The sequence below is a fragment of the Anabrus simplex genome, chromosome 1 (genome assembly GCF_040414725.1).
Source record: "Anabrus simplex isolate iqAnaSimp1 chromosome 1, ASM4041472v1, whole genome shotgun sequence".
Lineage (NCBI taxonomy): Eukaryota > Metazoa > Arthropoda > Insecta > Orthoptera > Tettigoniidae > Anabrus > Anabrus simplex.
In genome coordinates, this window is record NC_090265.1 from 562,518,264 (window position 1) to 562,531,184 (window position 12,921).

Genomic DNA, 12,921 nt, shown 5'->3' on the forward strand with positions numbered 1-12,921 from the left:
CCCTGAAATTTTCCGAACTATTTTGATAATTTCTCTCCCTGTGGAAATTATTATTAGGTCTCTCCTGATATTCTCTTCTGTAGTTACGATTATTCATAGTCCTGTCCTGATTATTAGATTGGTTACCCCTTCCTTCTACATTCGTATTAGGTGTCCTACTATTATTCAGGCTACTACTTAAAGCATCAAAACTTTCCAACAAAATCTCCATTTCCTTAATAGTCTCCACTTTTTGCATACAAACAGCTTCTCTTATTCTATCGGGATAGTGCTTAGCCATAAGTCTAACTATATCAGCCTCAGGTCCAATACATTCTAAATTTCTCCACACCAAAACATGAGCCAAAAAGTATTCAGTCATTCTAACACCCTCGTTAGAATTATACCTGCCAAACATTACTCTCTCTCTCTCTCTACTCTGAACACCTTCACTCCAAAATTTAGCCATGAATTTCTCCTTAAATTCAGTTAGACTAGACATCGAGCTTTTATATACTTGAAACCAAGACTTAGTCTCTCCTACGAAAGCATTAGATAAGATCTCCAATACAGTTTCCCAGCTAATAATATTGTCTCTTAATTGAACTGCAAATTTCTTCTCTACTACTCTCATAAATTCCATCGGGTTAAATTCTTTCCCAGAAAACTTAGGTAAATCATGATCTCTAGTGATTAAACCATTATTTACAATTATCTCACGTACATTCTTACTATCACGCACGTCTTGCTGGAGTACTCTCTGGCAACTCAGAAATTTTTTTTCCACTGTTTCCTCAGCCTTTTCTTGAATTTTTCTTAATTCCTCCTGTAATTTTTCTTCCGATTCTCTCACCTTCTGTGATAATGATTTTTGTTCACTCTCTAGATCACCTACTTCTCCAAGTTTTCTTTCCACATGTTCTACCCTACTAATACATTTCCTAGTTTCTTGCCCCACTGTATTGGTTATCTTTTCAAACCTTTCTTCTACTAACTCATTGATTTCTCCTTTATTCGACTCGATCTTGGCACCTAATTCATCAATCTTATGCCCTTGTTTGATGCATGTCTCACTAACTTGCTCTATTTCAGTATGGAGATTGCTCCGACCCAATTCCATCTCAGCTCTGATGTCACTACACTCCCTATTTACCTTACTTTCTAAATTATTAATTTGCTTACTTATTTCTAACACCTTATGATCTATCTTATTACTAACATCATCGATCTTCTTATTAATACTAATACCCTGAGCTTCAATTTTCTCACGAATGATATTATTCTGAGATTCAATTTTCTCACTCATAATATTATTCTGAGATTCAATTTTCTCACTAATGACCGCTTCAATTTTCTCACTCATAATATTATTCTGAGATTCAATTTTTTCACTAATAACCGTTTCAATTTTCTCACTCATAATAATATTCTGAGATTCAATTTTCTCACTAATGATATTATTCTGCTCAGTCATTTTGGACATCAGCAAATTAAATAAACCCAGGTCAATCACCCCTTTACTTTGATCTTGCGTGACAGCGTTTTCCTCAGTTTCTACTATTTTCTGACTTTCAGCAGGTCCCACCTTAGTCACCAACTTCCTATTTATGTTACCACCTTGGATTTCCTTGGACACAATAACCTCAGCCTCATCACCTGACTGCATATTGCTATCCTTGTCCATCTTCGGTTTCCTACTAATTTTTCGCGATCTCAAAGCTATTTCCCCTTGCAATTCCTCTGACATTACCCCTTAAATACAAACTTCAACAAAATGACCTTCCTAACATTACTCGGTGAATTTAACATGTGCGTACTCATTACAAGAACTGATCCATGTATATTGCCATTCAGAAACACTTTTTCTGAACCTTTCGAGTCCCACGTTGCTGGCGACACGTTGTGGCTACTCTGACCACTACTCTTATACTTACATCTCCTTCACACAATATACATAACATTTGTTTGAGCGCCAGTTGCTTTTTTAAGAAAAACAACAAAATTCGGTAGAGCATACCTCTTATATCAATTATCTCAAGGCGTGAGGTGATAAACTCACATATTTGGCAATATACAGGGATATGGATCAGGACAATATTAAATTACTGTTGCATTTCCACAATTGAGGATTGTACATGGAACTGGAATCACTTATTATAATTAAAAATAAAACTGAGTTTATGACTAAATTTACGTCACAATGAACAATCATTGACGTCTTTTAATTTAACAAAAGAAATATATCGTGAGATTTGCGGTACTAAATAAAAGGAAAAATTTAATCTAAACAAAAAAAGCTATTGGCATGAACTTGAAGTGAGATGTGATATCGCCGCTGATTACACTCTTCTTCATGTTATGAATGCATAACATGTCTGATGCTTTAATTACCTGTTGTCTGCATACACCGCTGTTGAACTTGAAATTCTTGGGAAAACCTGTGAGCTGAAGTCGGGAGCCGTCTGTTGTAATCTTCTTATATAACAAGGAGTTTACCTACATACCATGTACGCGTGTAGGGAGCTCCAATGTAATTACGTCCACTCAATATATTTTAAATAATTGGAAAATATTATTGAAACATCTTGTGAAGTCCATCCTCACAAGAAGATGATGTTTCTTTATCAGCATAGTACCCGTCTCTGCTCGGATACAACCACCACTTGTAGACCTCCTCGATTATTACTTCTTCAACCACAACTCTTAGCTCTTACCATCACACTAAGACCACTTCTTCCATTTGATACATCTGACTGTTACATATGATCTGCACGATATCAACTGCTTATGATACTATGAACTGAGCAGATATGATCTGAATACCTCTCCCTATCGTTGCCTTGACTTATATAACCTCGCGATGACGACTCATCTCCCCACTCACTCTTCATCCCTTCCACTTCCACATACAGTAGCTGGCGAATACTGACACTTGGTCGCAATCACGTGTCCACGCACTGATGTCATCAGTCATGTGTCGTCTAAGCGTACCCAAGCGGTTCGGGAATGACTATGCTGAATGCGTCACCGGGAAATCTCCTTGCACAGTTAAACATAGCCTCGATTGCAAAATACTATCCCAGCTCATCTAGCCAAAGTGACAAGCCACAGCATGACAATATGAAACCAACAAATCTCACTTACTACAATACAGAATAATTACAAACATATTCACTTAACCTATGATGAAATAAAATAATATACGTGATACCTAATTATTACAGTCTAAGTGATGAGAAACAGAATATATAAAATCTAATGAATAGGGTTAATAAAAATAATAATAATAATAATAATAATAATAATAATGATGATAATAATAATAATAATAATAATAATAATAATAATAAATACTGAATGGAATCTGTAACCTTGTTGTACGGTTACAGTATGTCATCCATTTCCTCCGACAAGCTCGCTGCAATTTTCGTTTTGCAAAACAGCGTATCATAAAGAGAATGGTCTATCTACTTAAGACATTAATGTATCTCAAAAAAGTCCCAGAATTAAAACAAGATATCGATAGAAAGTCTGGATCATCTATATTTTCCTAATCAGCGGTAGCTTACTATTTTCTGTACTAACGAAAACAGAACTGTAAATGATGAAAAAGAGGTTCTCTTATTCATTATTTATGAATGAATGAATGAATGAATGAATGAATGAATATGTGAACTATACTGTGTAAAAACATGAAAGTCTTTGGACGAGCAACACGAACACTGCTATTGTAATCACGTTGCATGACGCCGAAGTGTTGAGTCACCTTCTCAATCCTAGTTTTTTTTTTTTTACGTCGCACCGACACAGATAGGTCTTACGGCGACGATGTGACAGGAAAGGGCTAGGAGTGGGAAGGAAGCGGCCGTGGCCTTAATTAAGGTACAGCCCCAGCATTTGCCTGGTGTGAAAATGGGAAACCACGGAAAACCATTTTCAGGGCTGCCGACAGTGGGGTTCGAACGTACTATCTCCCGAATACTGGATACTGGCCGCACTTAAGCGACTGCAGCTATCGAGCTCAGTCTTCTCAATCCTAGGCCAAATTAACAACAACAAAAGAATAAAGAGATCACAGTACTACAGATTTTCAAGCAATAATCAGAAACATAGTCAACTCACCCACATATGACCACAACATTTCTACCCTCAAATGAAGCAATAGCAGCAAATCGAAGAAGCAAAATTATGCGTTCAAAAATTATAAAACACCGAAATATGCTTTTAAAAATACAACAGTAGATTATCACACGAAGTAAGATGAAGTAGCGATTGGACTCTTATCCTACATTATCCTAACATCCTAAACCGAGAATTATGAGTTTGTGTGTGTGAGAGAGAGCGCGCATATGTAAATCCCTCGTCCTCATTGTCTAGAGCAGTTTCATGTAGGGTTGTTTAGACACGGTGAAGCATCCTTTGGAGTGTATCTCGTCAGCAAAGAGAGAGAGATTAATGTCGCCATGGCAACTTAGTTCACGTAATTGCATGGGGGCTGTTTGTGCCCGGCCTACGCAACCAACTCCAGTCGCTGTCGATAAATATTATAACATAGGCTGGGTAAGTCATACATCTCAGTTCCAGCCTGTGTCACTAGAAAGCACGGATATTTTTATCTGAATACATATTCGATATTTAATATGCGGCGGTGGAAAGTCAAATAATTAAACCGGTGAGCTCTGTACATATTGTTGTTCTAGGAGAATAATAGAATTACAAAATCTAATCCGCGTGCCAGAATTATTCTTGCTTTGTGAAAGGCTTGTAATTAGTAGATACCAGTAAGGTAAACGTTTCACGTGTGAGATTTTGCCTCAGCGTGACGTCTGTTCTGTTGTGTGCATTTGCAACAACAGAAGAAACTGTAGTATTTGTCAGGGAACGAGGCTGCGACGGTTATGAGAATAGACTAACAGTCTAATAGACTTTTTAAATTTTAATGCCGGACTGAGTGACTCAGACAGTTCTTCTTCTTCTTCTTCTTCTTCTTCTTCTTCTTCTTCTTCTTCTTCTTCTTCCTTATGGGGCCGCTAAATATTAGTTCCTAATTAGCGTCGACCTCTAAGATCTTTTGCTACCATGTTTTTCCTTCATTCCCACCTAGATATACCTGCTCCCTTCACAAAACTGCAGGTTGTTCTTATTGGGACTTCTTGGATTTTTTCTCTCTCTTCACCTGGTAGTCTTTAAAGTGGAGCGTCTGATTCTACCCAGCGCCTCATTCGGAAAGTATGTGTTCAGCTGATTCCTCTGCTTCATTGCATTTCCTACATACTATTGTCGGCTCAGACAGTTGAAGCGTGTCTTTCTGACCCAAACTTGGCAGGTGCTCAAATATGTGAGCATCGTGTCGGTAATTTCTCGACACGTAAAAGAACTTCTACGGGATAATTTTCCGGCACCTTGGCGTCTCAGAAAACCGTTAAAGTTGTTAGACGTTAAGCAAATAACATTATTACTATAGAATTTTTTAAAGTGAAAAAATATTTACAGTACTGCATATTGTTCTCAATGCCTACAGACGCAAAAGGGTTCGAACCAGTGACAAATTGCAATGTCCAACTCATCGTGTTTCGCCAGTTTTATTGTTTTGTGAGCTTTCACATTACCGTCGGTGGTTTACATTTTTGGAATGAGGTTTTCAATTCTGTACGCATCACGCCTAGCTGCCGTTCGCCTGATATCAAATTGCCGCAATACTTTTAGCACTTTAACCTTTCTTTACGCGTTTGGTAATTCCAGTTTATGAGATATTCCCAATACTACTCGTTTACGTTTCTCAGACACTTTAGCCGCTCATGTCTAGCTGGGCATAGCACAGTGAACGCACGGTTAAGACCGAGTAGTTGTCAGCTTGCATTCGGGAGATGATGGGTTCAAATCCCACCGTCGGCAGCCCTGAAGATGTCTTTCCGTGGTTTCCCATTTTCACACTAGGCAAATGCTGGAGCTGTACCTTAACCCACGGCCACTTTCTTTCCAATCCTAGCCCTTTCCCTTCCTTGCATCGCCAAAAACCTTCTATGTGATAGTGCGACGTTAAACCACTAGCAAAAAACAAACAAACAAACAAACAAACACTAACGTGATATTAAAACATAGGCTATATCACGAAAAAAACACTCGCCCGCTAGTCGTAAACAACAGCTGAATTTGCTGAAAGCGGAGACTGCGATGCACCAGCCACATCGCTGGATGTAGGAGGGGAGTAACGTGTTTATAACAAGGAGACAGTGAACAGAAACTGATGTGGTTAACATGGCGGCGGATAACTAAGGTTTTACTGTACTTGGAACTAGAATAATGAAAGAAGCAGCTGTAGCCTTGAAAATATAGCTTTTCAGAATTTTCCGTGAACTACGGAATCATCGACGGTGAGATTATAATCTATTTATCTCCCAAGTCCATGTATGTTCGTCACATCGTTCTACACCGTAATACGCTGTACCCGAATGAAGAACCGTCTGCAGAAATTTGTGATTGACTATGCACTTATAGGGCAGTTTTCAAAAGTTGATTGTCGAGGGCAAAGTCCAAGGAAGCAGACCACGAGGTCGAGTACCAGCACGCATCGACAAGGTGAATGGCCCTGCACAGTTTTTTTTTTTTTGGGGGGGGGAGGGGCTAGTTGCTTTACGTCGCACCGACACAGATAGGTCTTATGGCGACGATGGGACAGGAAAGGGATAGGAGTGGGAAGGAAGCAGCCGTGGCTTTAATTAAGGTACAGCCCCAGCATTTGCCTGGTGTGAAAATGGGAAACCACGGAAAACTATCTTCAGGGCTGCCGACAGTGGGGCTCGAACCCACTATATCCCGAATACTGGATACTGGCCGCACTTAAGCGACTGCAGCTATCGAGCTCGGTTGTGCAGTTTTCGAACAGTATCCAGAGTGCAGGCTTTGGATAGAGAAGAGTGTCGAAGTATGGTTCAACAGCTACAGTAGATGGCTGAATTATGATAGTCACGACGCCTCAGACATGAGGCGAAACGAATAATGAAACGCGCATATGAAATATCATTATGCAACGGAACAACACTTAACGATAGGGTCAATCTTCACGTGTAGTTTAAAACCTTATAGTAAAGTATTTGAATGTTGAAAATAACAAGAGTTCCAGGTTAACAATGTCTGTGTCAATGAACATAAATATCCGAATGGTGTACTTATTAGTAACCACATTTTCTAAGACTAAGAACTTCGCCCCTGGAGGGACGTCATACCCCGTAGTGCTGGTCTGAAATAGCGGCTTTATGAGTATTGACGGGTGCAACTAATGCCGAGGTGCAATGGTTAAAATTCAAGAAACGCTTCAGTTGACTATTCAGCCGTCAACCTACAACAGGCAGGGTGAGGGAGAATAGATGGCTCCCTAAAATGTGATATTCAGTGAAGGTATGGTAACCCTGACAGCAGAGTACCTGGTCCTCCAGGTTAGGAACTGGGCGTGGGGTTCGCAATCTCACCCCGTTAAAAATCTGCCGCTGAGAAACCTATAGGAAACTGGACTAACTAACCAATGGCAAGCTGGCAAACGATAAAAGAACTAGTTGACAGTTGCTAAAACCGGGGAAGCCTGGAGGGAAGTCCTGAGGGATACCAAGGCTTACACAGGGACGCAGAGTTCATGACGAATGATGATGATGATGATGACGACGACGTGAACTTAAGGGAACAGACTAAAATATTCTGATACCTAGACTTCAGAGCAATAATGAGAGTCTTCAATATCACTACTTACTACAGTAGAAAATAAAATAATGAGAGACTTCGATATCACGATTTACTACAGTAGAAAAACCTGTACCCAGCAATATAAAACAGCACCTCAAGGAAGCGAGAACAGCATTATTCAGAATGATCCTACATCGATGCTAGGCCACGAGGACAAATATTTTATGGTATTATACAGTACAGAACTACAACAGAGTAGTCCAAAGTATTATGCTACATGAGCAGTGGCATGTAGTAGAATTATGCTTAGGGTAAGCAATGGTATAAAATAGGATCACATTAAACGCAGCCCTTTCGTAAGGAACCTGTGTAGTTTTTCGTAGGCTCCAAGCACCATTTAAGTTATTGTTGAAAGAACAGTATGACCTCTGTGGTCCCAAAGAAGTTGATCGTTAAAAAAAGTTTCCTGAAGATCGGTAGACAAATTCTGGCGACGCGAAGCAAGATTGTGGAAAATCTCTACGCGAAATGAGAGGTTATGAGATTTTAACAACCTTGAAAATTTGGATTTCTCACGGGATCCGGTGTTTCAACATGGCTACGGTCGTTGGCATATTTGGAAGATAAGCAACATTGGACGTTGTCAAGATATGGATGGGCTCCCACGCGCTGTTGTTGCGGGGTAAGGGAATGGAGGAGCGGAAAGGAACTGGCCACCCTACAGTACATAAACTCCGGCTCAGACACACCTCTGCGGAGGTTCGGACCTGCCTTCGGGCAGAATACACCCTTACCTTACCTCTCTCCAAATACTGTGGGCGTGAATCTACGAACACAGGAAGTATTAAATCATTATATTTTCTCAAGAGATATCAGCTTCCAAAATTGTAAGCGACCTCAGGGGTCCTGAAAAAACATAACTGTGTACTTAAAAAATCTAGAACAACAGATGGCACTTTTACCAACCAGTAAAATACAGGTGATGGTGCCGGGCTGAGTGGCTCAGACGGTTAAGGCGCTGGCCTTCTAACCCCAACTTGGCAGGTTCAATCCTGGCTCAGTCCGGTGGTATTTGAAGGTGCTCAAATACGACAGCCCCGTGTCGGTAGATTTACTGGCACGTAAAACAACTCCTGCGGGACTAAATTCCGGCACCTCAGCGTCTCCGAAGACCTTAAAAGTAGTTAGTGGGACGTAAAACAAATAACATTATTATTATTATTATTATTATTATTATTATTATTATTATTATTATTATTATTATTATTACAGGTGATGGTTGAAGTATCACTAATTAGTCCTTAATAATATTTATAACATCAATAATATCAATTAAAGATATCCCAAACATTTCAAGCAGTCTCACGTCAGCTTAGGTACTGTTCCTCTCCTTCCGAATAGAGTCCTGGTCCACTCCATTTTGTGTAATGGTATACCAAAGTAGTCTGATAGGTACAGCAGACAAGGTTCGCAGATAGATATTTTTCTTTTTGTTGACTTCATTTTCTTTTCTTTTTTGCTTGTTGCTTTACGTCGCACCGACACAGATAGATTCGTATGGCGACGATACGACAGGAAAGGCCTGGGAATGGGAAGAAAGCGGCCGTGGCCTTAATTGAGGTACAGCCCCAGAATTTACCTGGTGTGAAAATGGGAAACCACGGAAAGCCATCTTCAGGACTGCCGACATTGGGGTTCGAACCCAATATCTCCCGCATGCGAGCTCACAGCTGCGCGCTCTTAACCGCACGGCCAACTCGCCCGGTTGTTGACTTCAATTATTTCCCCAGTGGGTGGGGGCGAGAGAATAACACCCACGGTATCCACTGCCTGTCGTACGAGGCGACAAAGGGGCCCATGGGCTCTGAACTTTGGAACGTGGGTTGGCGACCACAGGGCTCTTAGCTGAATCTGGCATTGCTTCCACTTACTTGTGCCAGGCTCCCCACTTTCAGCTATCATATCCGACCTCTCTTGGTCAACTCTTATTCTTTTCCGACCCCGACGGTATTAGGTTCCAGAGGCCAAGGGAGTCTTTCATTTTCACGCCCTTCGTGGCCCTTGTCTTCCTTTGGCCACTATCTTCATTTTTCGAGGTTTAGGATCCCTTCAACTTTTTCCCTCAGATTAGTGTTATATAGAGGATGGTTGCATAGTTGTACTTCCTCTTAAAACAATAATCACCCCCACCACCACCACCACCACCACCACCGACTTCAATAACCTGATTTTGATTTTTTCAAAACGTACTGGTGGGTACAATTGCTTTCCTCATGCAACAGCGGGGATTGGGAATTAGAAGTTTGGGGCGGGGGGAAAAAGTGCACAGACAACAAAAAGTACCCGGGTTTGTAGGATACAGCGGGCGGGGGAGGGGTGTATACATTTAAACAGGAAACAAAGCTAACAAATGGTAAGATTTTTGATGGTCATTGTACGAATTTCGTCAGAGAGGTAAACGTTGACAGTTTAACATGAGTGCGGTAATAAGTCTTTTGATATTTTGATTCAATACTAAGTATACAATAAAACTTTCACTAAAAGACTATATTACATATTTATTACAATGAAATAGAATTACGGCGTGATTATAACATTAAAAATCATTTAGTATTTGACTACCCACCAACAAAGTAACACACTACGAGTAGTGAGACTGCCAGACTGACGAATGCGCGCGGCAAACGGGTGAATCGTACCTCAAATGTCCATGAACTTAGCAAAAAAAGAAAAAATATACGATTGTCGAGACATAAGTCATGGCAACTATTTTTTTTTCATGGGAACAGGAGACAACACGGAAAATCTAAGAAATGCATTTGCAAATATAGGGCATGTACTTATGCATAGTGCCTGTAGACAAATTCTGACTTCAGGAGATTCACGTAGGAAAGTGAGAGAACACAGGCCATTAGTAAACATTGTTTTATTATGGTATAGACAGCAAATACACAAGACTACGTGCAAATGACAGGTCTTCACTGGTTAGAGACCTTCGAAATAATCACCCAAGGTTTCCACTGTGCGTTGCCAGCGGTGGGGCGGGCGCTGAATACCATTCGCTGCATGTGTATCGCTAACGTGTGACACGTCTCTCCGAAATGCTGTTACGATGTCCTCTTTGTTAGCAAACCGTTGTCCACGTAATGGCTTCTTGACTTTGGGGATTAGATCATAATCACATGGGTTTAGATCATGCGAATAAGGCGGGTGTGGACGAACCTCTCATCCCCATGGACACTGGACGGTCTGGGCGAGGCAAATCGGCAGTTGATATTCTACCCCGTTTGAACGACTCCACCCATCTTGCCACTGTTCTATAGGGCATGGCATGCACACCTAATGCCTCCCGCAGCTCTGCATGGCATTGGCGTGCATTTCTGTCGCGGAGAACTGCTATTTTAGTGTAAGTTACGATCGTTGCTCCTGCTTGTTGACTTCCATTTTGTAACGCACTCACTCACACACTGAAGTTGGGGGCATGCTTAGACCCACACTGTTGTTTACATACACCATCTAGTGGCATCATACGCAGGTAGCTCTACATACCGTACGTTTCCAAACGCATATCTTTCCGTGTTGTCTCCTGTTCGCGAGAAAAAAAATCGTTGCCATGACTTATGACTCGACCTCCGTATATACTCCTGCTACCCTTCCTGCAAAGTCTCCACTACTTGCTGTGGCGCTATACAAATAGGTTAGCCGCAACAAACACTATTTTGTGCGTATTTCCGCTAATAATTTTGTTAATAATTAAAGAAAGTAAAGGAAAGAATTAGCTGATAAGACAATAGGACTTGTACAAATTGGTTTGTTTCATAATTCCTAGTTACAGCCGGCTAAGATGGAATAAAAATGTGATGTTTTCTCCACAAAGTTGGAAGTGGGGCAACTAACCCCCGCCCCCCTAATCGCCGCTACTGTCTCGTGTATCAGATAACTGCGACAGCATCAGCTCTTCTGAAAGATCCACTATAGGACTCGCAGTGTACTTCTTCACGGGTCTCCCGTCTCCAAGATCTTAAAGCTGAAGTGGCTTACAACAGAATGAATAAAGTTTCATAGACTGACCAGCTATCCTGATCAATGGCAGCCCTCGCCGAAGTACAATTATTCCAAAACGTGTTTAATCCTAGACAGTATTTACAATAAGGAATATACTCACCGAGATGATTACACAACTGCTCATGACCCTCTAAGTCGGGGTAGTCGAACGTCTCCTTGCAGAAGAGGATGCGTGTGTTCCGGCCGGGCACAGCGAATCCTCCCAGAGCCATCACTAGGGCATTGTGCAACCACTTATTGGTGACTCCCTCGAGGCGCTTCATGATGCCCCGGTATCGGCAGTAGCGGGGGAAACTGAGGACGACCACGGCCGACTTTTCGGGGTCCGGCGTATCTGTGACATCAGTCAATCGAATTAATATTACTACAGAAGGCACACTCTGTTCCATTCAACTTATTCAAGGAGTTACATATGGATAAGCTATACGAACATAATATAAAATTAATACCACATAAAATACTAACAAAAGTTTTTAAAAATAAGATAATCGATATACACAAAAGAAGAGTTTTGTCTGTACATTGCTGAAAATGTCAAAAGAATGGTATTTCTATATCGGACGAGTCCACAGTAACAAGGAAACGCACTTTTTTTTTTAATTTTCCGCAATATCTGTCTGTCTGTCTGTCTGTCTGTCTGTCTGTCTGTCTGTCTGTCTGTCTGTCTGTCTGTCTGTCTGTCTGTCTGTCTGTACGGGCAGCACAAAAAAAAAATGGCCAAAGAGAATTTAATGAAAATCGGTAAGTAAAGTCGGGGAATGAGGCACTACAATCTAGGCTATACAGAGTTTTTATTCGCGCTGGATAAAATAGTAGTTCAAGGGAAGGTGCCTAATTATTATTTTCGTTTCAGCCATCTATGGGCTGCGATTACGCAACTTCCATTGCTTTCTCAAGTTCTTTCTCCTTCCTCCGTTGGCTTGCGCGTGCTCGTTCTTCTGCCGAGAGTACTCTATTGTTCCTTTTTTTCTCATCATCTAGGCCCTTCACCTTCGCAACTCTCTGCCTGAGATTTTTCTGTTTGTTATATCTTCTGCCGTGATCCCACACTTTTCTAAATCTCGGTGGACTTCTTTTACCATGGGACTCGTGTCTTCCTGTTCTTCTGGAAGGTGAGGATCCTGTTGGCGAGTCTCTCTGATATCTCTTCTTTTTCATTGTGGTGGTGATGTTTTCAAATTATTGGCATAGTCTTGGTTT

At 41.0% G+C, this 12,921-nt stretch overlaps 1 protein-coding gene across 1 annotated transcript in view; it reads right to left on the minus strand.

The window, feature by feature from the left end:
• Positions 1 to 12,921, minus strand: part of LOC136877570 (AT-rich interactive domain-containing protein 5B) — a 369,783-nt gene that overhangs the window by 306,518 nt on the left and 50,344 nt on the right. Inside the window, exon 3 of the mRNA XM_067151759.2 lies at positions 11,822 to 12,055. Coding sequence (XP_067007860.2) covers positions 11,822 to 12,055 — 234 coding nt within the window. The remainder of the gene's footprint in view (positions 1 to 11,821; positions 12,056 to 12,921) is intronic.